Source organism: Cryptococcus neoformans (assembly GCF_000091045.1).
Source record: "Cryptococcus neoformans var. neoformans JEC21 chromosome 2 sequence".
Taxonomy (NCBI): domain Eukaryota; kingdom Fungi; phylum Basidiomycota; class Tremellomycetes; order Tremellales; family Cryptococcaceae; genus Cryptococcus; species Cryptococcus deneoformans.
In genome coordinates, this window is record NC_006684.1 from 360,438 (window position 1) to 385,523 (window position 25,086).

The following is a 25,086-nucleotide window of genomic DNA, read 5'->3' on the forward strand; positions in this document are numbered from 1 at the left end:
GGCTTTGTCGTATTCCTTTCTTAACCCGTCCTATTACAATCTCAATGTGATCTCTTCCGGAGATATGCGTTGCGAAGTGTCCAAGAGGGGACAGGTTACTGGCTTGATGAGCACGGCCTTGCCCCCACACAAGCTGCCGTCAAGCAGAAATATACTAAACAGCAATTATTAATCATTAGTGCTGTATTTTGCTGCAACCGACATCCGTCCAAGTCACTTCAGTTTTCAATCGCGTGCATTACGCCCTCAATTTTTTAATAAGCATGGCAACTGTGATGAGAGCTCCAATCCAGCACCCACTACACATGGCCCGATACGTCCGCAACGCATTCACAGTTCACTGGAGGGGATGGTAGAAGAAAGTATCAGCGGGACCGGATATCAGCCCAGTACTTGATGACGCCTGAGTGCTGAAGGTGATGCGTGTTGGATTGTTTATCCGTAACCAATCACATCACGAGGGACCTGAACATCAGCCTGCTCTATGAAACGACGCGCACTGACAGGAAAAGTCGTTTGTGACTTCTGCCACGCTTGCCTTGCCCTTCACCAAAACCATCGTCCGCCAGCTACTCGGCATTGTCGCTTAGGATTCATGGGGCCAAAGGAGAGAACACGCTATGCATTCCTGCTTGCCCGACGGCATACCTCCACGTCCGTCTCACCATCACATCAAACAAGACTTCACCTGTCGCTCTGCCGAAACGGGAGATGATGGCAACACAAAGGCATCACACACCAATGCATCACTTTAATCGCCCGGTGCCACGAGAGAGAACAGAAGTGGAAAGGCGGAGGAGGCCCCTTCTGCACTGGAGATATACCGCCGCTGCCGGGAGTGCATGGTTGAAACAAAGGACCTTTGAAGCCTTCATTTGCTCGTCAACTCCAGCCCACTCTTCGCTGATTGCGCATTGACGGATGAGTGGACCTTTCGCATGAGAGGCAACTGAAGTCGGGTGCGGAGCATATATCAAGAGAGAGCTGCAGGATGCATAACTGCCCAGCATCCGCTACTAACACATCCCCTAACGGTCCACTGCCTTCACTTACAGACACTTTTATTCACGACGCAAGGACCTTGCACGCCGCCTTTAACCACTACTCGGGCTTCTTTTATCCCCACAGTTATTGTTTTTCATTCAACGTGAGTTTTGGCGGGTGTTATCGAGTCGCTGGGAGCATTATTGACTTGCTGTTTTTTCCATTAGATCATCCTTCCATCCATTCGCCATGGCTACTTACCTTGCTCCTCCGGTCTCTTCTAATAAGGAGAACTCTCCCGCACCTAACATCGCCCTCAGCGATATCGACGCCATCTCTCTTTCCTTGCGTACCTCACTTTCCGGGGTTACTCTTCCGGCCAAAAAGAAGGTTGCTGCCCTTGGTCTTGGCCGTGCTCCAAAATTCACTTATCGTCGCCACTCCAACAAGCCTTACAACCGATCTACCTCCATCACCCGAGCTAAAAAGGCTGCTGTTCAAACCAAGAGTGTCAGGTCCAAGGCTGCCGTCAAAAAGAGTAACACCAGGCCTCTGCCCTTGAAGTTGGTCCAAAGGCTAGATGTGGAAAGCGCGAGGCTGGAGAGGTTAAGAAAAGCCGTTTGGAACCCTCCTGCTCCGGTTCCTGGCCAAGTCAGAGTTCCTCTCAAATTGCCTTATCCTAGGTTCCCTTCAATTGAATACATTGATAATGAATACCTCAAGGAAATTGTGAGTCTCACTATTCTGGATGAAAGCGAGTTGTAGCTGACCACAGCTCTAGCCCGTTCAGTACATCTTTGACCGCATGGTTCCTCTTCTTCCCTCCATTGCTACCATTACCCTTGCCTACCAACCTTATGCTTCCATTCCTCACCCCGACTCCAAAATCTTGCGTGACACCACTCTCGCTTTTGCCATTCCAGAGGTTATCGACGGTCGCAAACCACATTGGGCCGCCAAAGCACGAGGACGAGAGCCAGATCTGGCACTTGCTGTCGCTTACAAATCTGGAGAAGGGTCAAACGGTAACACGGTCGTTGCAGTCAATAGTCTTGCTTTTGCTACTCAATGCGCGTACTGGCCTCGACTTCTGACCACGTCAATACCAATTCCTACTCCCAAACGCCCTACACCTTCAGCATCAGCTGTCTCAACCTCTCTCCCTGCTATTGTCGAGACTGAAGAAAATGTTTCCGATGCTTCCTTTTCATCTTCATCGTCATGGTCTGATAGCGATTCAGAGGTCGAGTTCATTGACCTTCCCAGGCTGCCGAGACCTGTCAAGGACGACAAGGGTTTCTTACATCTTCCTCTTGTTGAGCTCCCTATCCCATCTCCTTCCACGTTCCCCATCATCCACCGACATCTCCACCACCCTTCTCGGGCTCTTCTTCCCGATCTCCTTGGTCTGCCTGAGCACTACACGACTCGGTCGCAAGTGCTTGATGCCATCTCTGGTCTCTCGGTTCAGCAATTAATGGACAAGCTCACGACCTTGCAAGGCGTTTGGCAAAACCTCTGCAGCCTTGGGATTGGACGACTGGGCACTTGGCGACAATTGGGAGAGGCATGGGCTTGTGTGGTGGGTGTAATCGCTGGTCAAGGTCTGCTGATTGCAGGACAAGAAGAAGCCGAGGTGCAGCGTACTGGGCGAAAGACTGCAGCGGAGGATGTTGCATGGGAATGGGTGAGGCGAGAGAAGGCGAAGGAACAACAGTAGATAGAAAAGTCATTACTCATCACCTACTCTAGAAGGATTGCCGGTTGTATAAATAGTAGTACTGTACTCGTAGTGATATAGTGACATGCATCATTCATCATCATATGCATCTCAGTCAGATCTCGGTCGGTGGACGAGCCCGGGACGAGCCACTACGTTCAGGCGGGGATATTCATCCGATTTAGCCGAGAGTGGAGGTGGAGGCCGAATGCGGGGCCGTGGGTGCGGTGACTTTAATGCGTATAAGCGGCAAGCTCACCATTTCCCGTGTCGTCCATCTCATTTATATTCGTCTCCTCTTTTCCACTTTCCATGTCCATTCTCACAAGACTCTCGTCCCGTGTTCCATACCTCGCAAAACAATTATCCACCATGCCCTCTTTCCAGATCCCAAAGACCATGAAGGCCATCCAGGTATGTAGTCTACTTCTTCGCCAAATATATCACCCATTTTGACTCTTGTTCACAAGGTCGACGCTCCGGGCGGCCCCGAAGTCAACGTCCTTCGGGAAATCCCTGTCCCGACTCCCAATCCAGATGAGGTTTTGATCAAAGTTCAGTACACGTAGGTCTCAACCCCCGTATTGAGTGAGGTGTGGTGACTAAAGCGATCGGACCTTTGGACATTTAGTGGTGTTAACTACATTGACACCTGTAAGGCATATCACTGCAGACAGCGCATGAATTTCGAGGCTGACAATGTTTAGACTACCGAAGTGGTCTCTATCCCAAGAAATTCCCCTACACTGTCGGACAGGATGCTGTCGGCACCCTCGTCCAGGGCCCTTCTTCTCCCGACGTCAAGTTTGACATCCCCCTCGGTACCACCGTCTTCACTCCTGCCGGCAGCTCTTTCGCCGAGTACCTCGTTGCTCCTTCTTCCCGTGTCGGTGTCGTGCCCGAGGGTGTTGACCCTAAAGACGGTGTTTCTTGGTCTACCGTCGGTCTTACCGCCCTTGCCCTCGCCAAGGAGAGTTACCCCGTCAAGAAGGGTGACTGGGTTCTTATCCGAGCTGCTGCCGGTGGTGTCGGCCTCGTGCTCACTCAGATTGTAAAATATCTTGGTGGTCATGTGATCGGTACGGTCTCTTCCCAGGACAAGGCCGAGCTCGTCAAGAGTTACGGTGCTGATTTGGTCCTCTTGAGCACCGATCCTTCAGAGGATAATGTTAAGAAGATTTTGGAAGTGACAAACGGTGGTGTGCACGGCGTGTACGATGGCGTTGGAAAGGATACCTGGGAAGAGGATTTCCTTGTCGTCAGGCGAAAGGGTACCATCGTTACTTTTGGTAACGCTTCTGTAAGTGTTTTTTTTTTCTTTGGTACAAGAAAGGCCAAGCTGACATGGCGTTCGGTAAAAGGGTGCCGTCCCCGCATTTGCTCCTCTTAAACTTACACCCAAAGCCCTCAAGGTCACCCGACCCACCGTCTGGTCCATCGTCACTACCCCTGAAGAATTCAAGGAGTACACCACCGAGTTGGTCGATATCGTCAAGAAAGCCGGTCTCAAGGTGTGTATTTTTCTAGATCAAGAATACCAAATGCTGAAAGGGGAGACAGTTTGAAGTGTACAAGGTGTACGAGCTTACCCAAGAAGGCGTCGTCCAGGCCCAGAAGGACATTACTTCCAGGGGAACCACCGGCAAGCTCTTGATCCACGTTGCCGACAAGTAAAATATGAATTGTTGTACCGAGTGGGAGGAAGGGTTGTGAACGTATGCAACAAAAAACGTATCTCAATGTGCTCGAAAGATCGTTAACTCACGAATACATGATGCATACTCTAAATCCTACGTCATTACAACTTATTACAACCCTCTATTCACAGCTGACGCTACAGCAAAGCTGGCCAAACTACCCCCAGCGAGACCTGCTACAAGGCAAAACGAAGCGAGCGTCGCAGCGACATCTCTTTCGTCCTCTTTGATACGATGGTTGAGGTTTGGTGATGATGATACGATCATGCAGAGTGACCCAAGGTACCTTCCATACAAGTTAACGACGTGTTTCCAACACTCTTAAGAAGAAAGAAGAGGAGACTTACCCGTTGGTCATGGAGAACAAAAGAATGATCAGGAAGTATAAAATGTCAGAATCGATGAATGGGGTATTATTAACCTCTCGAGGGGTAACGTTGCAAGCGAAGAAGATGGGGATGAAGAAGATGCGTCCGAGAGACAGGAGGAGGATACGTCGAGGTGAAGTGAAGAGGAGTGCAGAGTATGAGGGGAGGTATGTTCGGCCAATATAGTCCCCGACTATTGAGTTTATTAGTTTCCACAATCAAAAAGTAACAGCAATGAACTTGCTGTTGAAAATGACGAAATGAAGGGGCATGAATACATCCGGCTGCAACAGCCTAGGTGTAGGCTGATGTGTCGAAAGAATCCTAGTGGTGATTGCCGGGAAGACAGACTTATTCAAAAGTCAGCTCTTCTTGGTTGCTATGTATGGTTACGGACAGCCTCACCAGAGTAACGACAAAGACAAAAGCAACAGCCAAGTTGAGCTCCCAGTTCTTCTTGAACAATTTCCTTGTCGTTCCGTTCTCACGTTTATTACCTTCCACATTATTAAGCTCACTAGCAGCAAATTTAGGGGCTACCACATCAAGGTATTTAGGATGTCTCTTGAGGTATCTGCTCGCCATGAAACATCCGACCACGCCCAGTGAGCACGCTGCCCACAGACCTACACCTGCGAGTTTACTCGCTTCTTCTCCCTCATCATCTTGTCCATTATCACTTTTAGCTATCGCGGAGACAAAAGCCAAAGCAAACTGGACGCCGGATACGAGGACGGCGATGCCACCTTGTCCCGACATGACGCCGAGGGTCTGTTCCGAGCCCCACAGGGAAGAGAGCGCAAAGACGGATGATTGGAGGTAGGCTGTAGAGAATGAAAGGACGAGTGATATGAAGACGAGGGCCGAGAAAAGGAGTGAAGAGGATAACCTTGGGAAGAGAAAGGGCAAGGCGGGATAGGTGGTGAGCAGGGCCGTCACAAGGAGGATTACAAGAGAAGAATGGAGTCGCTTTGCTGGTGATACCTGACCAATCGCCGTGTCAGAGCGACTCTTTCCAACGGCACCTCTAAAACATACCTTGCCGACATGGCGCTGGGCCATACCAAGGAAGAAGAGGTTTCCGAAGCAGTATACGGTGGATAGTATACTCGCGAGGTTTCTACGTAGGCTCGAGTCTGGAGGAAGGTACGATATAAGTAGAGGGAATGTACAAATGAGGGCTAAGAATGACATTTGCATGGCACCATTAGCACAGCGCAATTGGTACGGAACAGATTAAACTCACCATTCCAGCTCATGAGAACACCAGCACCAAGGACCCAAAAGCAAAAATAGACCTTGACGCTCTCGTACTCCACGACCTCTCTGGCTGCGCCGTGGCCGAGCTGGCGGTCGATGTGGTCGAGAGTGGCTGGATCTGTAGGATCTGCATTGGCTGCAGCGGAAGGGATGACTGGTTGATACTCCGCTGGGTCTGGACGAGTGGACAGAGCGCTGCGTATGGCTGCGAGCATTGTAGATGTATGGAGAGATAAATGAACTTGAATTTGAACGAACTTCATTCATTTCGTTCTGCGTTTCGGTATCACTTTGCACTTGTAAATCTATTCGCTTTATATTTTGTCACCACATTTCTCCCACCGCACCTCCAGCACCTCGACAGCTCATTCCCAGGCAGAAAATAGCATGCAAGGCAGCTCGCCTGCTGCCACCGGTGGGCCCGAAGCATCCCATCAGCCACTACCACCGATCGATCCTCCGGCAGCCGTTCAACAACAGGTTACAATTCCGACACTTCAGGTAGCTCTTGAAAATCCAAATCCTGTCCCCGATGCACCTGCAGGAGTGAATTCAATGGTCGATCCTGAAGCACAATTATCTGACGGAATAAATGCGGTTGAGCTTGGAACTGCTGCAGACGATTCGACAAATCTCAATGGGACTATTATTGAAACTATTGCCGACAGCTCAACAGCTGGAGAGATCACGACTTAGTATGTCCTCTCATATCCTTGCAAAGTTACAACCCTTACACTATATTCAGCCAAGGGGGTATACCCCCATATTCTGCGCCTTCACATGTCATCTATCCCGAAGAAAACATTCCTAACCCATTCGTGGGCGACATGCGGCCCCAACCCGTCTTTGATAACCTACGGCCTCATTCGCTTTTTCGCCCAGCAGTCCTGCCAGCAGATGTCGACCTTCGTCTTGATCAGAGCAGTATCTGGATGACTGTCGATGAGCAGACTTGTAAGTAACAGATACCGATGGCTTGCCCTTTGCTTACACTTCTCCTATTCATGCAGCTCGGGCCGTTTATTGGATCACACCTACATGTCTTTGTTGCAAGCATCCAGCATTTGCTCAGCACTGTGATCGTGGCTGGCCCGCATGCGCGCGATGTACCTCCCGTGGCATCAACTGTCTCCCGGGAAAGCAATGGGGTAACTTGCGTGCCAAGTCTCGTCGTAGAGGTACAGCTTCTTTCGTACCAGCACCCAGGGCCACGACATCACGAAGTGTCAGGCTCAGTAATGCTGCTAAATTAGCTATTGAGGCTGCCGAAGCTGCTTCTGCTGCTGCATCAACTGAGATCACGAAGGCGACTATGCAAAAGTCAAATCCCAAACCAAAGGCAACTACTATCGTGGACACTGAAATGACGAATGGCGAAAAAGCAAATGGTATTACCACCAAATCTGCAACGTCCCCTTTAACAGTGCCGGCGGAAATTACATCTCCTGATGTACCAATTCCTATCGTCACTGCTCCACCTACTGCCGCAACCTCCCTACCCAATCGTAGCAAACGACCTCATTCAGTCCTTGCCGTTCCGTCGTCCAAAAACGAAGTGTTTACCAAACGGCCTCGCCAAAAGGTCCCATTAGCAAAGTCTGTCGTTGCGTCTTCACCCGACGATGAATTGTATTTCGCACGCCTCAAAGCCAACGAGCTCAAACCCGCGTTGAGCAATACCCATGGCTCATGTCCTGTCTGGGCCCAGACGCGAAGAGGTCTCCAAGCGGCGTTGGAATACTTTAGAGAACCAAAAAGAACCTTGGGAGCAAGTGTGGATATTAGTGGAGGCGGTATGGCGAGAGGTGTTTTGTTTGAAGGCGCAGTTGAGGCGCAGGGCGTTTACTGGGGGCAAGGTGAACGAATAGGAACCATTATGACTTCTATGTAAGTGCTCTCTTGTCGATTGACATGCTCTGTTATTTACATTACTATCAAGCGGTCATCCTCGTAGACAAAAACCCATCATTCCGCAGGAGGACGAGGTAGCACCTGTACTTCCTGAGCCTTCTTCCTCCACGCTTTCAGCTACAGCAGGCATCAATCTTGCAGAATCATTGAAGTCCGGGAAAAAGGAAGCTGTCAACGACGAGTTACCAGAAATCAAAGCGCTGTTAAAAACACAAAGAGCGAGGATACCGGTTGCTCTCGCTGTCGCCCAAGACTATAGCGCGGTTCCTTTTAGAGTAGCAAAGCCATTTATGGTGCTCGGGTGGTTCTGGATTGTCGAGTCTTGGGTGTGTTCCCATTTTTTCTCGCTTCTCGTTCGCTTTGATGCTAAAATAAATACATAGCTCGAGCCGGTGCTTACTTCATTGGAACTCTTCAAGCCCATTCAAAAAGCTCCCAGTGGTCCACCAGAAAAAGTTGTATGGAAATTTAGATTCGAATATTGCCGTGGATCCCAACCACCACCTTGGTGGTCAACTCCCAGCCAGCAGTCTGGTCAACAAGGGGAGGAATCTATCACTGCCACCAGAAAGGTGCCTGTTGACTCATCATGGGATTTTATCGGGCATAGCAATACCAATGAGGCGGATACGGTGAGATCACCAACGCCGGTAGATGAGCCGAACGGTCACGTAGAAATGTACAGTAGTGAAGAGGATAAAAAGTACACCCACCAATGTGAAAACTGCCGAAAGATCTCACATAGGGTATATGCGGATGGGGATATCTGCCTGAACGAGAGCTGCTCTTGGTTCTTTGGTGATGCGTCTGATGCCAGTAGTAGGTCAACCATTTGCCTCTCCATTCATGTGTTATGTCTACTAATTCCTATGTTAGACCGGATAGGACCAATTCGAAACGAACCGGGAGCACTTCAAGAAATACCGCATATCCTCCCCGAACAGCTCAATCTCGTTCTGGTTCCGGAGGAACCAGGCGTCCATATGTTAAAGGGCGGACGAGAAAATATTGGGCGAGAATACTGGACAGGGTTCGTGTGTAGTAAATGTAAACTGGCTCAGGAGAGAGATGATTGGTCTGGCTGGAGATGCAAGTTGTGTGATGTAAGTGGCGGATATCCTACCACCATTTTTCAAGAGCTGACCCGTGAGCATATATAATAGTACTTTGTGATTAAATCTGGATTTCACTCACACATCGCCCTCCGGCCTCTCCGACCCGTCTGCACCGGACCAAGGCAAGAAGACGGTTTCGCCACATGGCCCAAGCCGGCACACAGATCATGGTCTCTTTACGAAGATAACGCCAAGGTCATTCGTTATCAGGTCGATGCCACCCTGGGTCCGGGGACAGAGGTTCATCATGTATTAGGCAGTGAGAGGCAGGCGGATTTCACTGGGAAATCTTTCATGGAGCTGCAAAAGCTGGGAAGCGTACCTTCGGTGGCCGGTGATGTTAACCTTCCAAAAAGATTTCCTGCTCTTCCTGACGAAGAAGTGAAGAGACGTAAGATTACTGGTTTCCTCTACTGATCTCAGCCTGCTGATCAGACTTTTAATAGCGGCAGAGTCTTTCTTATCGCCATTCTACACCTTTCTCGCGGGCAATGACGCTCCATCTCTCCCCGGTTTTCCGACTGGACCTATCGTACGGTGGAAATCTTGTCCCAAGACGTTTGTGGATGTGATGCACATCATCAACTTTCAAGCAGGAAGGATGTTCCCTGGTCGACCTCAGTGAGTCCAAACGTCAAGTTGTTCTTGGGGCTGTCTAATTATCTGTGAATGTTAGGTTCAGCAATTTGACTATGGCGGCATATCCTCCTCAAATTCTAACATCTCAACACCCTGTACGCCAATCACTAACATAAGATACGAATATACCAAGCTGACGTCAGAATCCTAAAGCCAATCACCGTTCCCCCAAACTCTTACATCGCCATCATGTTTTTAGGATCCGACTGCACCGTACGGTTTCGACCGGCCGGTACCCGTATAAAGCCTGGAGAGATTACAGTCCAACATGGTGATCTGATAGGTGTTCAGGCAGGTAGCGAGCCAACAGATGTTAGTTTAAAAACGGGCTCTTTTGGAATCAGTAAGTTTATTTTCCCCTTGATGATCAAGCTAACAATGTAATAGTCTGCATCGCTCGTCATGGTGGTCAATATGCCGAATCCCAAAACCAAAACGAATTCAAGTCCGAAAGTCCGCTTGAATCTGCCCCTGTTCCCGCAGAAATAATAGAAAAACCTGCTCTTCTTCCGGAAGCTCCTCTGACCAACTGGTACATAGGAGGTCTACCTCTTGATCCTGCACAGCCTACGATTGTCTTGCCACCTTTTAGAGCTGAGCGGCCAAAACCTGTTTGGACTGGGGATGCGACAAATGTAGAAGAAAAAAGCAAGGAGAACAATGAAGGGCAACAAGCAGATCCAAACATTGTTATTCTTACCACTCCTCCGCCTACTCCTCGTCTGCGAGAACCGCGAGGTCTATCACCGCTTGCTGGATATGGTGAAAGCACAGCTTCCCTTCGTCGATCACTCGCTGTTGCATCTCCATCCTCGCCGCCAGTGGCTGCTAAGAGGGGCGGAAAGGCGACGAGGGGACGGGCTAGTACGGGATCTAGTGTAGCCGACGGTCGTCGATCATCAACACCGATGAGAGGAAGGAAGAGAGCATCTACTGGCAAGCGGAAAGCAAAAGCAGAACCGGAAGCGAGTGATGTAGAGGGCGAGGACGAGGTATCCAACAGTGGAGAGCCGGAAGAAGATGGTAAAGGAAAAGGGAAAAGAAGGAAGAATATCGGTGGGAGAAGGAGCTTGGGCACACCAACTACCACGAGAGGCAGGGGCGGAGGAAGAGGAAGAGGTGGAAGAAAGAGTGCGGTAGTTTAACGTCTTGATGTTACTACCATAATCTTGCGTTCACTGGTCAGGACCATTCTACAGATATATAAACTGCATCTTTCAAAATATACAACATCATTTAAAGGTGAAACATGTTTTTCAACCTGTTGGATAATGTGCCAGATAGGTTGGAGACATTGCCATTGGATTACATTGTGTCTCCTTAGAAATGGAATGATCCCAATTACAAATGCGGAAGATGCTGAGCGCATAAAGACACCATTTCAGACGTCCCGATATCCTTTATGATCGAAAAATGGTGAAAGGCTGGCACAGGGGTAGCGTAGCTAAAGGCGTGGAGGTGGAAGCGATGGTACTGAAGTAATTGCACATTAACTGGATTTGGAAAGTGATCAATAGCAGAGAGTCAAGGAAGCCTCTCTGGTTATCAATTTGGAAGAATCAGTCGCTGTCGAAAGCATTGTTAGTAGGCGAGTTAAAATATATATACGTAGCTTTGAAAGACCAATAGTCACGTGACTCCGATACGATAAGCTAAGATAACCGGAGATAGTTCGAAGAAACACCCGAAAAGGGATTGTTGAGGTCACATCATAATCTCTAGCATTGCGAGGAATTTGTCAACCCAGATAGTTACAGGTGGAGGAAATTCATCGTCGTGATGGTTGACTACCTGTATAGGTTGAGGCGTTGAGGCATTACGACGATTTCATTCGAAATCCTAAAACGAACGACTCTCAACTTTTGTATAGCGATTTTTTTGGTCTGTTAGTTTAATAATTTGGTAGCAGGTGATAGAAGTCTGTCATTTATGCGAAGGGGATCCGACGGCATCGATCACCAATTGACTGGCCCTTCAAACAAGAACTGTACGGTCTTCCAGCAAAACCAATGTCATTTACGTAATCGTTCGACATTCGCCGTATTCTTTTCGGGGAGTGGGAAAGCTGCTTTGGGCCGTCTATCGCACTGCAGTGAATCCAGTCCAATTAATGCACATTACCGTGGAAATCTTTCTGAATATGAAAGTAATGATTTTTTCATGGCAAAACGTTATTCATTTTATGGCCTGCTTTTTACTACCTACTTCCTCCACTACTTTACGACAATTCGCTAAAGGCGTTTAGACAGTGCCGGAGGCAGTGATGGTGATCTTGGCCTTGGGCTCTGAGAACGTTATCAGCTTCTGAGGCTCGAAATTGCCGAAGAAGAATACGAAACTTACTGCCAGAGTCGGAGCCGTAAGACTCGATCTTCCTGACGAGGTCCTGACCAGAGGAAACCTCACCGAAGACACAGTGCTTGCCGTCGAGCCAAGAGGTAACGACGGTGGTGATGAAGAACTGAGAGCCATTGGTGTTGGGACCAGCGTTAGCCATGGAGAGGAGGAAAGGTCGGTCGTGACGGAGCTTGAAGTTCTCGTCGGCGAACTTGTTGCCGTAGATGGACTTGCCGCCAGTGCCGTTGTGGTTGGTGAACTAAAAGGGAAAGAACGTCAGCACAAAACAGGGTACGGCGTGGTGCGAAAAAAGGTTACGCACGTCACCACCCTGGAGCATGAACTGGGGGATCACTCGGTGGAAACCAGAGCCGGCGTAACCGAAGCCGTTCTGGCCGGTACAGAGTTCACGGAAGTTTCGGGCAGTCTTGGGGACGACATCGTCGAAGAGCTTGAAAGTGATTCGGCCGGCGGGGGCGTCTATCGAAAGTTCGATGTTAGCGAACTGAGGGCAAGCAAACAATATCACCCAACGAAGATGCAAGATATTGACTCAAGTGATGGATAGGTCATTATACTCACTGTTAATGGCAATGTCAAAGTAAACTTGGCTATTGAATACGATTAGTTCAACATTGCAGAGATGACTCAACAGCATGGACGACATACGACATGGTGCTGGCGGTGGAAACGAAGCGACGAGCGAAGGACATTTTGTAAAGCGTGGATATTGTGAAAGAGCGGAAACACAGAACGAGTTAAACACTGGTGAGCATGAGCTTGTTTCCTAGAAGGGGCGCTACTTACGATGTGTTCTTTTCGTTGTTTGGGGATGTGAAGAAGAGAAGGAAAAGGAAGGAAAGCGAGGGAAGGAATGTGGTGGAATGCGATGGGTCGCACTGCACAAGGCAAGTGGTGGCGTTCGCCGCTGGCCGCTTGCGTCAGAGGTGACCGGCGTTTAAGGTCGCAGTCCACGTGGATTCCTTGTGGCACACGCGGCGATGCTTACGTATGCGAGAGTGGAGGCTGCCTGGTTGTTGGACGCGTTCGAGCTTCGAGGCACGGAGGAAATGTCCGGCATCAGCAACGAATATATGCGAGTCTTCCATCGAGCACGCTGCAAACCACAACAGTAGAGAACGACGCGCCACCCAGTCAGGATGGAAGAGATCGTCATCCCGAGTATGTCTTTCTTCTTCCTTCCCTGCTCACACTGACACTCTTAGACCTCGAGGACGACGAGGACGACTTCCTCCCCGCCCTTGCTCGTCCCGTGTTTGGTGCAGCTTCTTCGACCACTTCCCTGCCAGATACTGACTCTTATGGTCATCGAACGAATCTCTCTTCCGACTCGTCGTATCCTGCAAAGTTTGGATCTACGACGCCCACTCGCCCCGCGCTGCCCAAAGGCTCGGCCAGCTTCTCCGCAAACACCGGTCATGGTTTTGGTCAAGACGCAAGGCTGGGCAAGTTTAGCAATGCCTCATCTTCTTCGCTTGTCACTCCTGGTACCTCTATTAGCTCCAGCCTTGCTTTAACGCCCGGCAAAAAAAATGGCCTTGCTTCAAAGGGATCTCTGGCGTCTTTCAAAAACGCTTTCAAATCTTCAAACACAGCCGTGCCACCAGTACCAATGTTCGACTCCAGATCAGGTGCACCTGGCTATCCAGCCCTGAAAAACCCATTCTCCAGATTCGATTCTCCTGTTTCGCCAAAAAGCGCTGGGTTCAAAATCTCCTCAAAAGGAAAGACACCGTCGACGTCGTCACCTGCTATGGCACGGTATCAGTCCTCGGATGGAGGAAGAAAATACTCTATCACATCGTCCCATCGCTCGCAAGGTGGCCGATCCATGACTTCTCAGGGATCATCCAATTTCCGAGCAGATGATTACCCTATGCCCGCTCTGCCACCCATACCAACCAGGCAAACGCCATCAAGGATAGGGAGGCATGGTAGTGATGCAGGAAGTTTTATGATGGGAAGGAGAAATGGAAGTGCCGATTTAGATGGATTATATTCTGCTGCAACGCCAGCGGAGGAGGCTTTGAGAGTAGTGTTCAAGGAGTTTAGAGAAATGGCCGGTAATAAAGTGCACAAGGTCTGTGCAAGGCCATTAGTACGCTATTTGTTCCTTCCATCACGACCAAGCTGACGAGTACTAGAACTCTCATCCGTCTTTATCTTCCTTTCTTGATATAGGCGTCGATCCGCAATTCGACAGCATCGTCACTTCTCTCTCACAATGCGCAACGCGCCACGCTCGTCGAGTTGTTGACCTCTTGATGTCGTGGTGCCGTGACTACTGTGGCAACATTGGAGCCAGCGAAGTTCGGACGCATTTGGACCGCTCAATAGGATTACAGATAAAGGTTGAAGAAGCTGCCGCTATCCTGCAAGCACGAAAATCCTCAGCAGCAAGGTTTATCATGAATCGGGTGTTGATAGAGTTGTTGAAGATAATACCAAAAGATTCACTGGATCAAGAGCTTGGTATGACCCTCGAACAGAACGCCTTCAACGCTTATCGCTCGGAGAAAATTGAAGACGTCATGCAATTCCCGCACCGCAAAGCTGTTTCGCAACTACAGGTGGAACTCCTTGGTCAGCTATCCAAAACTCGATTTTTGACGGTTAGCGATAGATTTATCCGCGAACTGAGCAAGTATGATACCAATCAACAACCGACCAAAGAAGCAGAGGCAAAGATTGAGCACTTGCTGAAGGGTATGCGCCAACTTCAGCTCAAAGTCTACCCGGAGGAAGAGCTTGAACTATCCGCCGAATTCCTTCAATCACTTTCTGCTTTTTTCGCCACCGCCCATGGTCAGTCTCTGAAGACTGCGTACGCCGAGACATTGTCATATCTTCTTCATCCTGTAGTAGAAACCGCGACGGCAGAAGTCAATCATCCTATCTGGTCGCAAGCAGTAGCCGTGATCTTGGAGCGCGCAATAGGAATGGTCAGCAAAGCGAGGTATTGGGGCTCTGCATTCCCATTGATGGTGATTGTTATGGGTGTGAGTCCGCGCGACGGGTTTATGCAACAGTGGCAGGGCGTCATCGATGTAATTCTGGCAAAATTCAAAGTGAGTGTTAGTATCCGTCAATGCAGCCAAGCTAATGCGAATGAAGGACCGTAACCTGAGACCTATAGCAATGGGCGCCTTCATTCGTCTGCTGTGGATATATCTCCACAGATGCAGCGAGTCATCGACTTCAACCAGGAAACGCCTCGACCCTCTCGTTCACATTCTGTTCCATTCTTCTCCAACATCACCTCTCTACCCTCCAGATATACCCATCGAAGCATTCATTTCAGTCTTACATTATGTGATGACTCGCCAAATTGAGTACGGGGAAGAGCTAGTCTCGGCTTTTTTGGGCGGTCGGGCGGTTGCTGGCGAAGGTGGGGCAGACAGAGCCACTGCACTTGTGCGGGCTATTGACTACACATTACGAGCTATCGAACTTGAAAAGGCTGCCACATGGCCTCAATATCCCGACTTCAACAAGTTTGGTCTAGAAGGCTACGAGTCATCAGGCGAAGTCTTGCCATTCGAAGCAGAATCGAAAGTGGAAGTACGCGATCTTCTCAAAAGGTGTGGTCCTTTATTCCTCAACACCTTGGTAGACTGCGACAATGATGTCCGACATCTTCTACTCTCGAACGATGCGGTGACGCTTTCCGGACACACTTCTAGCAATACAATGGACAATCCCTTGGACAGCATCACTATTAAGCATGGCGATGTGTATGTGTCATACTCAGCGAGGTTCGCGGCGAGGTTGAGGTTAATGGGCGCCATTATTGACACTCTGCCGCGATGTTTGCCTAGTGATGCTAAGTGGGGAGAGCTGGCGAGCATACTTAGCCGGGCGACATTCTCTGTTGACCCAAAGCTATGTGAGTCAGCGGCTAATGCACTCAAAAGGATTTCTCAAGACCCCCAGAAATGTTTGCTCTTGGTCACTACATATCGCGGATTCGTCTTTGAGACGAGGCACGTCTTTAAGGATACGTTCATTGGCGCACGACTTTTTGAGAGCCAGTTTGAAAGAGTGATAAGATTGTGGTTGGATATGCTTCAGTCGCTGGTCGGTCACCAACGCGTAGCAGAGGCACAAGCTCAAGCGGATGAAGAGGCGCCTGATCTCCCTCCCATCGAGTCTTCACAGATTGCCCAAATTGAGGGCTGTGCCTTATTTCTTCTGTGCTCCTCATCCGCCACACTTCGAAAACTCGCTGGTCAAATTCTTGTCGCAGCCCGAAACCTAGAAAGCCAACAGCGTATGCCGTCTGCCGCTTTCCGATATAGTCGTATCTCTCCTGATCGTTCTGCAATGTCTCGTGTCCTCGACAGCTATGAACACGCCTTTTCTGAGGCGGACATCGTTGCATTGGGACAGATACCCTGGCTGTCGCAACCCGACAGATTGAGATTGGAGACGCTGGTGGGAACAATTAAAAAGGAAGGGAACAAATTGATTCAAAGGATTGCTGAGAGCGAGCATCCAAGAGACGGGGCGTTATGGTTAGCTGTACTGCCGCACTTCATTGGAAAAGTTGCAGAGACGTTGCCAAACGCTGCACACGAACTGAGGTCTGTTGTGGGTGGTCTGGTGTTGAGATTACAAGCGCATGTGGCAGTTGTGGCAGGGGGCGCGATGCGCGGGACGCCGAGTCGGAATGATGGAGGATATGCGTCCACCAAAAGTTCAACGGACGTGGCTGTCCTTGCGGAGCATTGGAGAGCTTACCACAGTGTTTTATGTGTTACACTTATCCCACCGAATGCAAATGGCCCTTCTCCATCCACGCCTCCGGTACAGAGATCGACAGCAAAAGACATGATCATCCTCAATCAAGATGCTATCAATTCATCAGGCTTGTTTACTTACTTGACGTCACTGCTTGGGTGGGAAGATCCCCGGTTCAAGGATGCAGCTGTTCATGCCTTAGGGTCGATCAGGCAGGGGATGTTGAGGCCATTGGCTGAACAGCTGCTGACCTTGGCTAGACGGCTGATGGATGGCACAAAAGTCGGTGGGACATCGCGAGAGGGTACCACTAAGAAAACACCGAATGCCAACATTTGGACTGCCCTTGCACACATTTTCCGACTCATTTCGCCTCTCGTCCTTGACTCTAAATCTTCCTCTCACCTCGCCAACTTGTCGTCTATGATAGGCTTCGTCAAACTCACATACTCCCTTCTATCTGATCGATCTGTCAAGGAGGATTTCGATCTTCAAAATCTCCGTCGCTCATTTTGTGTCGTTGTCGAAAATCTTACCAATGCCCTTGGTAAACTAGACTCCTCGCACCGCTTCTTGGGTGAAGACATGCGCGGGGCCATTTTCAAACTGTGTACCGAATGGTGTTTGGTCGGGCGTCGGCCTGATGTGGCAAAGGCCAGGGAAAGTCAAATGCTGCAGGCAGCCGCGGGGGGTTACAAGGGTGAAAAAGATAGGGCGACATATCTGGATGATTTGCAGAATAAGACTAAGCTACTGTCGATGGCGGCAGCGGAGGCTATGGCAGGACTTTGCGTGAGTCGAACTGAATGTGGTTCGACAAAGGGCTAGCTGCTGACTGTCATCCATAGCAAGGAAAGTTGATATCAGCCTCTGACTCAAGCCCCGCACAACAAGCGTCAGAGCATATTGTAGAGCCATTATTAGTATTGAGGTGGATAAGAGGGATGTTCGGGTCTGGAAATGCGTCGCATAATGTGACCGGAAAGTAAGTCGTGGTGATTTTGGTATGCTCAGGGCAAAAATTGACCTTTTTGAAGGAGAGCGTTGTTTGCTCTGCTCAAATACAACTGGGAATGTGAGCGTCTTTTGGACGAGGTGTTGCACCAATCATTTGGTGAAGGCGAACAGTTCCCCCTTGACTCGTCGTTCTTCGGTGTCGTGGCCGACCTTCTGTCCGAGGGTCTTATCACTTTACCTATCGAACAGATTGCATGTCTCACCCTGTCAAAGCTTGGTCATCCGGTTCCCCATATCCGACAACGAGCTTTCCAACTCATACAAACTTTACTGGTGCTCCCTGAGCAACAAATGGCAGCAAGTAAATTGCTCGCATCAGTTGGCAGCTTTTCCCCAGTTACTTATCGGAAGGCTCAAACCATCTTATCTGCTCAGCTGGCAGGAATCTATGCCGAGAACTCTTTTGAGTTCCTTAGCGAATGTACCATTCGCTTGAGTCAGCTTGAAGCTCCGCGGCGACAAGCCACGCTGTGTATAATAAGCCCTTGGGCACAGCACTTGGAAGTGTTATCAGACACATCTGAGCTTGAGGCTGAGCAAGTCACAAGACAGTTGAAAGCACTGCATAATCTCGTCTACTTGGCCGTGAGGTTTGGCGATGATTATATCGAAGAGGTCAAGGCGATCATCCATTCATTTGTCGGGTCTGATACCACTCAATCAGAAAATACAACTGCGCTTGTCAAGTTCCTATTTGAGCAAGGCGGAAAACGAAGGTCACCTGATTTCGTTGAGCATGCTCGGAGGATTATCGCTTGCCTTGCTAGCCGCCCAGCTGGAGACTCAATCTTCGAGGATATTTGCAATTTTGTCGAGCCCAATGCCATGGTCGCCTTACCTGACGCGGATGTGCCGCCAAGTCCCATGTCATCTCTTGCAAATCTTGATACTATTATGAGCGCACCTTCGACGAAGTCACAGACATTCTCCACGGGCCAGCTGGCGTTAATTTTCGCGAGTGAGCTGCTCCCCCATCGACTCGGAGATATAGATCTGCCCCAGAAACTACCGGCTCTATTGCATGCGGCTCTCATACAATGTGATCATCCTTCATCAGCGTTGAGAGAGCAAGCTCAAACCGTACTCTTCCAAGTTCTCAGAGCTTGGATCTGTGACGTTTCTAGGGTGCCATCTAAAGACGCACATACGATTTGGGCGTCAGCTGAGCACAAGGTGACCTCGCTGGCGCGAAGCGGAAACATTTTTTGGAAAAGTGACGATATGGGCGGGACCGACGTTGCATTTCTTGCGCCAGCCAACATGACTACATTTATTGTAAAGATTCTCGGGATCCTCCTCCCTCTACAGCCCAAGATTCGCCAACATTGGGGCGAACTCGCTTTGAGCTGGGCCACTACCTGCCCTATGCGTCATTTGGCTTGTCGCTCTTTCCAGGTCCTACGTATCCTTTCTCCGAAGATCAACCCCCGCATGATTTCAGATACTCTGGCACGACTTTCAAGTACGATAGGCAGCTCATCCTCTGAAATCCAGGCTTTTAACTCAGAGGTACTTCGAACTTTCGCCTCTATCGTACAGTCTCTCAGTCCAACCGAAGCATTGGCATATCCCCAGATCTTCTGGTGCAGCCTTGCATGTCTCACTACGCCCTACGAGAATGAATTTTCTGAAGTTATAGAATTGCTGTCTCACGTTTTGGACAAAACCAATCTCTCGGATCCAACGGTCGTGCAACTTCTCAATTCCTATCGACCGACAGACTGGGTCGGGCCGTCACCTTATCTTCAGTCTCTACTTTTAGTCGGTTTACGATCGTCCAAAACGGCATTCTTGACATTCGACATTATCCGCCGTCTAACCAGTGCTTCCAACGATGAGTTGATTGACGATCCGAACGACAGATTAATCCACGGCTTCATTGCTGCCTTACCCTGGATGCTTCATTCGACAGACCTTGGAGAACCTAATGAAGAGCTAGCTGGTATGGCGCTGGATCTGGCTGAGATAGCTGATCAACAAGGTCAAGCTAGCTTTTCCCGTCTTCTTACATCATTCGCCAAAGTCCGTTTCAGGTCCAAGGATGACTTCATCCGTCAGGCAGCAAGTCTTTTGCGCGACTACATGCCGACTCATGCTTTGGATATCGTCACGCTCCTCTTGGGCTTCGTTCTCAACACGTATGATTGGATGAGAGAAAAGAGTATGCAAGTACTCAAGCTGGTCCTTCAATCGCCGGAAGCTAGAGCACCCCTTCAAGCGCATGGAAATGAGCTTTTACAGCCTCTTCTGAGATTGCTTGCTACTGAACATGCTTCTCAGGCACTTGATGTTCTGGACATGCCGGTGACTGCGACGGCAGTACCTGCTGGCGATAATAGTACAGTGTCACCTGGCTACGGTGAAGTTTTTGGAGTGGTAGAGGAAAGTGGGTGGAGTGTACCAAAGGCAAAGGAGCTTTCGGCCCTCACCCGAGAAAACGTTCGTGCTGTCTTCAATACCTGTGCTACTGAGACCAGGGCAGCATCTGCACACTTCTCAGTCGTCCAATTCGCCGATATGCGATCGTTCGGGCCGAATGCAAGCCAAGTCAGTCTTGACATTCCTGCCTCACCATTCATGAATGAGTCAGTGGTCATGGATAACGCGTCGATTGGTGACCTTGTTGGAGCATTGCACAATCTCGGGCACTTCTTCGAGGATGAAGATGGTGCTGCTGGGACCACGGGGAGTACCAGCCCTCCTTTGGCGCTGCGGGAATAGCAAGACGATTAAAATAGAAAAAAAAGCCACTGCAGCCGGTATTTGTACGTGGTCCCCCAACGTGGTACGAGTGCTCTCCAGCCTAACTTCCTCATTCGGACAGAGTAAGGTGTTATATGAAGGCTAAGTGTCCCATACATATGACCGTAACTGGCCTTGCCAGACAAGGTATAATCGTTGTATTACGATAGGGCTTGCCTTGACAGATGGTGGGGGCAATGAACGCACTGCCGAATTTCATGCTATCAAGACATGGCGCAACAAGCAGTGATGTCAATGAAAGAAGACTAAGGCATATCATGGCTGTGAGTACATTTCTGCCCCTATGGCTATACAATCATTAATAATTCCAATAGCGCGGTATTTTGAGCCTCTGAGTAATGGCGCAAAGTGATAGTAGCAGTAATAGTAATAGTCAAGAATATAGTGTAGAGACGCCGGGCCCTAGCAACGTTTGTATAGACACATGTATGTAGCATTGCAAGTCTTGTAACAGCTCAATGGATATTATACCACAGCCGATAGACCTCACTCACCCCTTGCACATCATCGAGAACTCTTTGGGAAAAGGCTACATCAGCCAAAGCGGAGAACGGAGTTATTATCGGAGAATCTGGAGTGGACGACGATCGTCGGAGAGTGTGAGCGGAGGTAAATGCGGAGCAGTAACTTAATCTTTCTTTTGCCTCTTGTGCTTATACCCAATCTATCAAGAATAACATTAAACTTGCTCAATAACAAAAGTATTCTTTGCATTGTGATCACAGGAAGTAGACATTTTTCATTTGGACTTGGTTGGGGGTTGCCCCACAGCGTCGTTGTTGTGTCCGTCCTTATCTCGGTAGTCGACAGTCACGAATTAGCCGAGGTCTCGGCACGCATTAGCTTCCGTCCATATAACCATTTCACATCCCCCATTCCGGCCGCTGCCCTTCCGGAGAGTTGACATCAGCTATAAAACAATGTTTAGTATCTTGACAAAAACTACAACAAATTTATTACTACTCCAAACCAGAAGAAAAGTAGTCCTACAACAGATCAGAACCATGTCTGTATTCAGCACCTCTCGGTCCGTTCACTGTTTCTTTTGTTATCCGGTAAAAGTTATCCGGCTAACTTGACGATGCAGATTGGCTGGTAAAACTGGTATGCTCTCCATATAGTTCTGTACACAAAACTGCCTCATCCTGATATCTTGTCTAAGTCCTTGTGACTGGTGCCTCCGCCGGTATCGGTGCCTCAACTGCCGAGCTCTTCGCTAAATGCGGGTCCAATGTCGTCCTCCTCGCCCGACGAGCGGACAACCTTCAAGCAGTGAAAGCTAAATGTGAAGCTGCCCACAAGGAGTCTGGGCTAAAGGAGGGCGGTAAAGTGGTCGTCATTGAGGCAGACATGCAGAAGAATGAGCACTTGGATGCCATCCCCACCAAGCTTGAAGGCTTGGAAGTTGACATGTCAGTGCACACGATTGTAGGTTGACAAGGCACGTATAAGCTGATTCGGTCTCTCGCAGTCTTGTCAACAATGCTGGTATGGTGAGGGGTAAAGAGCAAGTGGGAGGTATGTTATCATCCTGAAGGAATATGGGAATAAAGCTAATGAGCAATGTTACCGCATATTAGACATCTGTTGGTCACACATTATCTCATCCTTGGTTGAAGTGTTGAGCTTACCGAACTTAAATGTCCTGCAGCTGAAGATGACATCAATGTGATGTTCTCAACCAACGGTAAGCTACCATATGTATGGTTCCTTGTACCATACTGAACATATACTTTTCCAGTCCTCGGTCTCATTCACTTAACTCAGATCTTTGTTCGTCAATTCAAGCAACGAAACGCTGGCATGATTATTAACCTCGGTTCCATCGCCGGTCGTGAACCTTACGCTGGTGGTGCCATCTACTGCGCTACCAAGCACGCCCTTGCCGCTTTCACCGGCAGTTTGTTGAGAGAACTTGTCAACACCCCCATCAGAGTCTGTGAGGTTCAACCGGGCATGGTGGAGACAGAGTTCTCCATTGTCAGGTTCAGGGGCGACAAGGACGCTGCCGATGCTGTTTACAAGGGGATTCAGCCATGTGCGTGTTATACTTCCAAGTAAAGATGGAAACGTAGCTGATGAGTTTTGTTCAGTGGTTGCTCAGGATATCGCCGAAGAAATCGTTTGGTGTGCCTCCAGGCCTGCGCATGTCAATATTGCCCAACTCTGTAAGGTGACTGTTCCCAAGATGTGTATCGAACTGACCTCTTTTTTTTCAGTCGTCATGCCTGTCAACCAGGCCACGCCTACTCTTGCTCACCGAAGTTCTTAAAGTCATGAAACATGATTCAGGCAGTAAATGCCAAAACTTAATGCAGCTATTTCAAACAAGTACATGGGTATATCTAAACAAGATGCAGTAAAGAGCCGAAAGTAAATTGCACATGTCCCCTATCTCTAAACTAAGCCTTGGCCTCCTTGGCCTTCCTCTTCTCGATGGCCTTCCTCTTCTTCTCAAGCTTCTCCTTCTCGGCAGCCTTTTCGCGGTTGGAATACTGCATCTTTTCGTAGAGCTTAGCCTTCTTGTTACTCATCATGATCTTCCTCAAGTCCTCTTCGCCCTTCTTCTCTTTCTGAGAAGCAGGCACCTTCTTGGCATGCACCTTGGTAGCCTCTTTGAGCTGAGCGCGGAAAGCAGAGTGGGAAACACCGTTGGTTTCAGCTTCGAGTTCAGCGGCGTGGAGGAGAGAAGCATCTGAGGGGTTCTGAGCGGCAGCGAGAAGAGCCGGAGGGTATTCAGCAGCGACTTCCTCCTTGCCATCCTCTTCTTCATCCTCAGATTCGCCCTCATCTTGCTCGGCAGCTTCCTCCTCCTCCTCACCTTCCTGACCCTCGGCAGCCTTCTCACCCTGTTCTTCCAACCAGGGCCTGTACAACTCACCCTCACCGTCCCAAGGACTGAGATGGGGCGGGAGAAGCTGACCAGGGCCGTAGCCTTCGCTGCTGATGATTTTTTGCTTGTTGACACAGTCTGCAACCCATTGGGGTTGAATCCAGACCCACTTCCTACCAGCTTCCATCTCCCTCATCCTCTCAACGGTGATAGGTCGGTCGATGATAACGTGTGTGATAGAATCAGCATTAGGAGCGTCGGCGGGGGTAGGAGCGGTAAGTGAAGTAATGACCTTGCCGCCCATCGCACGGACGACGAATTCCCAGGTTCGGGAAGAGGTTTCTCGAGAAAGGTAAAAAGTGTAAGGGGAGAAGAGAAGGTTCTGTCGGGCAGGGGTAGAAGAAGTGGCGAGAAGAGAGTTGTAAGTAGTGAGAGGAGCTGAAGCGACGTCGTCAACTTCTTGAGCCTTGCTAGGCCGCTCCACAAAGTCCTCGTCCTCTTCTTCGTCAGTCTCCTTGGCACCTTCATCCATGTCCACATCAGCGTCATCTCCAGCAGCCTTGATGCCCTTGATGGCCTTTCGGACAGCCTTCTTGGACACTTGAGTCTTGCCGTCTGCACCCTCGGCAGCCTTCCTCTCAACAAGCTTGAACGCGCCGACAGACTCTCCTTGTTCGTCGAGCTCGACATCCAAAGGAGGAGGGTACACGAGGTTTTCGTCGGTGTAGAGTTTGAAAAGCACGAATCCAACCATGGTCCTGTAAAGGTCAAGGAAGGTCAAAAGGATCCTGAAGTCGACATCGTGGGGGACGTGTTGCTGGAACTCGAAACCTTCAAGCCATCTCACCCTGACGGGCTCACCACCTTGACCAGGAACCTCACATTCGTAATAGACACCCTTGATACCGAGGAACATCTTTCGAAGAGAGTGAGTCCTAATAGCCCAGAGCTTCCATTCAGAAATGAGACGGCTGCACTCGGCAATGACCTCAGATGGAACGAGGGTCTTTCCAGGGATAGGGTTGGTGGGAAGGGTGGAGAAAAGGTGGACAAGGTTGAGGGGATCCTGGAGATCTTGAAGGGCAAGAGTGAACGTGGGGTATCTAAACGTCGCGATTAGGTAAAAAGTTTTCAAAAAACAACTTCATGAGTACTCACCTCTCCCTAACAAGGTGATCCAACCTCGCCACTGGCTTAGCATCTTCCAAGTTCTTCGCCAATCCCCATTCTTGTCTACCAATGGCCCTAGCAAGCTTCTTGGCAAAGGCCTTGTGCTCTCGGAACTTGACAAGCAGAGGCTCGTGGAGAAGGTACTGGATGTCCTTGTGGTAGTAGAATGAAGCAGGAGCCGAAGAGCCCTTGTTGGCGCGCTTCTTGTTGAGAGGCTCACGGGGGTAGATACCTAGCTCAAGGATTAGTTTCTAACCATATCAGGCCATCACAAACATACCCTTCAAAATACAGAGACGCCTAAAGTCGGAGAGAGAAATCTGCAACTTTTTCAAGGCCTGGTTTCTTGTGACATAGTTTTTGGCCCTACATCCCTGTCAGTTGGTGATTCCTGTGGGTGGTGGTAATACTAACGCTCCGGACTCTCCTCGCTTCTTGATCTTTGCCATTTTTATGGATCTTTTTGGGGAATTAGAGGTAGATGTTGAATATTTGGCTGTCTGTACATACA

At 49.4% G+C, this 25,086-nt stretch overlaps 8 protein-coding genes and 1 pseudogene across 8 annotated transcripts; 5 read left to right on the top strand and 4 right to left on the bottom strand.

Annotated features, from left to right (window-relative positions):
• Positions 1-496: 496 nt before the first annotated feature.
• CNB01180 lies at positions 497-2,778 on the bottom strand (annotated as a pseudogene).
• CNB01190 (expressed protein) lies at positions 1,017-2,780 on the top strand. Its single transcript, XM_568792.1, has 3 exons — positions 1,017-1,147; positions 1,212-1,713; positions 1,766-2,780. The coding sequence occupies exons 2-3, from the start codon at positions 1,234-1,236 to the stop codon at positions 2,702-2,704; spliced, it is 1,419 nt and encodes a 472-aa protein (XP_568792.1). The 5' UTR covers positions 1,017-1,147; positions 1,212-1,233; the 3' UTR covers positions 2,705-2,780.
• Positions 2,781-2,987: 207 nt separating this feature from the next.
• Positions 2,988-4,484, top strand: CNB01200 (conserved hypothetical protein). Its single transcript, XM_568793.2, has 6 exons — positions 2,988-3,118; positions 3,175-3,269; positions 3,336-3,358; positions 3,412-4,004; positions 4,066-4,215; positions 4,265-4,484. The coding sequence occupies exons 1-6, from the start codon at positions 3,017-3,019 to the stop codon at positions 4,376-4,378; spliced, it is 1,077 nt and encodes a 358-aa protein (XP_568793.1). The 5' UTR covers positions 2,988-3,016; the 3' UTR covers positions 4,379-4,484.
• CNB01210 (nucleoside transporter, putative) lies at positions 4,482-6,267 on the bottom strand. The gene is made up of 6 exons (XM_024656462.1): positions 6,016-6,267; positions 5,804-5,950; positions 5,175-5,749; positions 5,014-5,119; positions 4,749-4,962; positions 4,482-4,687 (listed from the first exon to the last, which is right to left on the bottom strand). Exons 1-6 carry the CDS (start codon positions 6,242-6,244, stop codon positions 4,513-4,515), a joined length of 1,446 nt encoding a protein of 481 aa, XP_024512116.1. The 5' UTR covers positions 6,245-6,267; the 3' UTR covers positions 4,482-4,512.
• Positions 6,268-6,303: 36 nt separating this feature from the next.
• CNB01220 (hypothetical protein) lies at positions 6,304-11,108 on the top strand. The gene is made up of 11 exons (XM_024656463.1): positions 6,304-6,724; positions 6,775-6,983; positions 7,040-7,916; positions 7,969-8,266; positions 8,324-8,759; positions 8,817-9,043; positions 9,104-9,446; positions 9,502-9,676; positions 9,732-9,789; positions 9,848-10,037; positions 10,082-11,108. Exons 1-11 carry the CDS (start codon positions 6,417-6,419, stop codon positions 10,837-10,839), a joined length of 3,879 nt encoding a protein of 1,292 aa, XP_024512117.1. The 5' UTR covers positions 6,304-6,416; the 3' UTR covers positions 10,840-11,108.
• A 744-nt stretch (positions 11,109-11,852) lies between these two features.
• CNB01230 (cyclophilin A, putative) lies at positions 11,853-12,875 on the bottom strand. The gene is made up of 6 exons (XM_024656464.1): positions 12,839-12,875; positions 12,701-12,796; positions 12,614-12,642; positions 12,354-12,511; positions 12,038-12,290; positions 11,853-11,979 (listed from the first exon to the last, which is right to left on the bottom strand). The coding sequence occupies exons 2-6, from the start codon at positions 12,742-12,744 to the stop codon at positions 11,936-11,938; spliced, it is 528 nt and encodes a 175-aa protein (XP_024512118.1). The 5' UTR covers positions 12,745-12,796; positions 12,839-12,875; the 3' UTR covers positions 11,853-11,935.
• A 266-nt stretch (positions 12,876-13,141) lies between these two features.
• CNB01240 (Cell polarity protein mor2, putative) lies at positions 13,142-21,078 on the top strand. Its single transcript, XM_024656465.1, has 8 exons — positions 13,142-13,213; positions 13,258-14,150; positions 14,197-15,120; positions 15,167-17,584; positions 17,641-17,777; positions 17,830-20,574; positions 20,634-20,835; positions 20,887-21,078. Exons 1-6 carry the CDS (start codon positions 13,192-13,194, stop codon positions 20,528-20,530), a joined length of 7,095 nt encoding a protein of 2,364 aa, XP_024512119.1. The 5' UTR covers positions 13,142-13,191; the 3' UTR covers positions 20,531-20,574; positions 20,634-20,835; positions 20,887-21,078.
• Positions 21,079-21,460: 382 nt separating this feature from the next.
• On the top strand, positions 21,461-23,063 carry CNB01250 (short-chain dehydrogenase, putative). The gene is made up of 9 exons (XM_024656466.1): positions 21,461-21,599; positions 21,660-21,676; positions 21,735-21,984; positions 22,044-22,090; positions 22,153-22,158; positions 22,224-22,259; positions 22,314-22,610; positions 22,666-22,740; positions 22,792-23,063. Exons 1-9 carry the CDS (start codon positions 21,493-21,495, stop codon positions 22,842-22,844), a joined length of 888 nt encoding a protein of 295 aa, XP_024512120.1. The 5' UTR covers positions 21,461-21,492; the 3' UTR covers positions 22,845-23,063.
• CNB01260 (ribosomal large subunit biogenesis-related protein, putative) lies at positions 22,911-25,062 on the bottom strand. Its single transcript, XM_024656467.1, has 4 exons — positions 24,990-25,062; positions 24,852-24,941; positions 24,564-24,803; positions 22,911-24,508 (listed from the first exon to the last, which is right to left on the bottom strand). The coding sequence occupies exons 1-4, from the start codon at positions 25,022-25,024 to the stop codon at positions 22,975-22,977; spliced, it is 1,899 nt and encodes a 632-aa protein (XP_024512121.1). The 5' UTR covers positions 25,025-25,062; the 3' UTR covers positions 22,911-22,974.
• Positions 25,063-25,086: the final 24 nt, after the last annotated feature.

What these genes read in the sequence shown, in the direction of transcription:
- CNB01190 (XM_568792.1), top strand. Translation starts at nt 1,234, where the DNA reads ATGGCTACTTACCTTGCTCCTCCGGTCTCTTCTAATAAGGAGAACTCT. An exon ending in ATGAATACCTCAAGGAAATT is followed by an intron (nt 1,714 to 1,765) that starts GTGAGTCTCACT and finishes CCACAGCTCTAG; the next exon opens with CCCGTTCAGTACATCTTTGA.
- CNB01200 (XM_568793.2), top strand. Translation starts at nt 3,017, where the DNA reads ATGTCCATTCTCACAAGACTCTCGTCCCGTGTTCCATACCTCGCAAAA. An exon ending in AGACCATGAAGGCCATCCAG is followed by an intron (nt 3,119 to 3,174) that starts GTATGTAGTCTA and finishes CTTGTTCACAAG; the next exon opens with GTCGACGCTCCGGGCGGCCC. An exon ending in TTACTTTTGGTAACGCTTCT is followed by an intron (nt 4,005 to 4,065) that starts GTAAGTGTTTTT and finishes GTTCGGTAAAAG; the next exon opens with GGTGCCGTCCCCGCATTTGC.
- CNB01210 (XM_024656462.1), bottom strand. Translation starts at nt 6,244, where the DNA reads ATGCTCGCAGCCATACGCAGCGCTCTGTCCACTCGTCCAGACCCAGCG. An exon ending in TTGTCTTTGTCGTTACTCTG is followed by an intron (nt 5,120 to 5,174) that starts GTGAGGCTGTCC and finishes CTTTTGAATAAG; the next exon opens with TCTGTCTTCCCGGCAATCAC. An exon ending in TCATTTCGTCATTTTCAACA is followed by an intron (nt 4,963 to 5,013) that starts GCAAGTTCATTG and finishes TAAACTCAATAG; the next exon opens with TCGGGGACTATATTGGCCGA.
- CNB01220 (XM_024656463.1), top strand. Translation starts at nt 6,417, where the DNA reads ATGCAAGGCAGCTCGCCTGCTGCCACCGGTGGGCCCGAAGCATCCCAT. An exon ending in GCTGGAGAGATCACGACTTA is followed by an intron (nt 6,725 to 6,774) that starts GTATGTCCTCTC and finishes CACTATATTCAG; the next exon opens with CCAAGGGGGTATACCCCCAT. An exon ending in GACTGTCGATGAGCAGACTT is followed by an intron (nt 6,984 to 7,039) that starts GTAAGTAACAGA and finishes CTATTCATGCAG; the next exon opens with CTCGGGCCGTTTATTGGATC.
- CNB01230 (XM_024656464.1), bottom strand. Translation starts at nt 12,744, where the DNA reads ATGTCCTTCGCTCGTCGCTTCGTTTCCACCGCCAGCACCATGTC. An exon ending in CTTTGACATTGCCATTAACA is followed by an intron (nt 12,512 to 12,613) that starts GTGAGTATAATG and finishes AACTTTCGATAG; the next exon opens with ACGCCCCCGCCGGCCGAATC. An exon ending in TCATGCTCCAGGGTGGTGAC is followed by an intron (nt 12,291 to 12,353) that starts GTGCGTAACCTT and finishes TTTCCCTTTTAG; the next exon opens with TTCACCAACCACAACGGCAC.
- CNB01240 (XM_024656465.1), top strand. Translation starts at nt 13,192, where the DNA reads ATGGAAGAGATCGTCATCCCGA. An exon ending in AGGCTATGGCAGGACTTTGC is followed by an intron (nt 17,585 to 17,640) that starts GTGAGTCGAACT and finishes TGTCATCCATAG; the next exon opens with CAAGGAAAGTTGATATCAGC. An exon ending in TCGCATAATGTGACCGGAAA is followed by an intron (nt 17,778 to 17,829) that starts GTAAGTCGTGGT and finishes ACCTTTTTGAAG; the next exon opens with GAGAGCGTTGTTTGCTCTGC.
- CNB01250 (XM_024656466.1), top strand. Translation starts at nt 21,493, where the DNA reads ATGTTTAGTATCTTGACAAAAACTACAACAAATTTATTACTACTCCAA. An exon ending in TTACAAGGGGATTCAGCCAT is followed by an intron (nt 22,611 to 22,665) that starts GTGCGTGTTATA and finishes AGTTTTGTTCAG; the next exon opens with TGGTTGCTCAGGATATCGCC. An exon ending in TGTCAATATTGCCCAACTCT is followed by an intron (nt 22,741 to 22,791) that starts GTAAGGTGACTG and finishes CTTTTTTTTCAG; the next exon opens with TCGTCATGCCTGTCAACCAG.
- CNB01260 (XM_024656467.1), bottom strand. Translation starts at nt 25,024, where the DNA reads ATGGCAAAGATCAAGAAGCGAGGAGAGTCCGGAGC. An exon ending in CTCTGTATTTTGAAGGGTAT is followed by an intron (nt 24,804 to 24,851) that starts GTTTGTGATGGC and finishes TGAGCTAGGTAT; the next exon opens with CTACCCCCGTGAGCCTCTCA. An exon ending in GATCACCTTGTTAGGGAGAG is followed by an intron (nt 24,509 to 24,563) that starts GTGAGTACTCAT and finishes CGCGACGTTTAG; the next exon opens with ATACCCCACGTTCACTCTTG.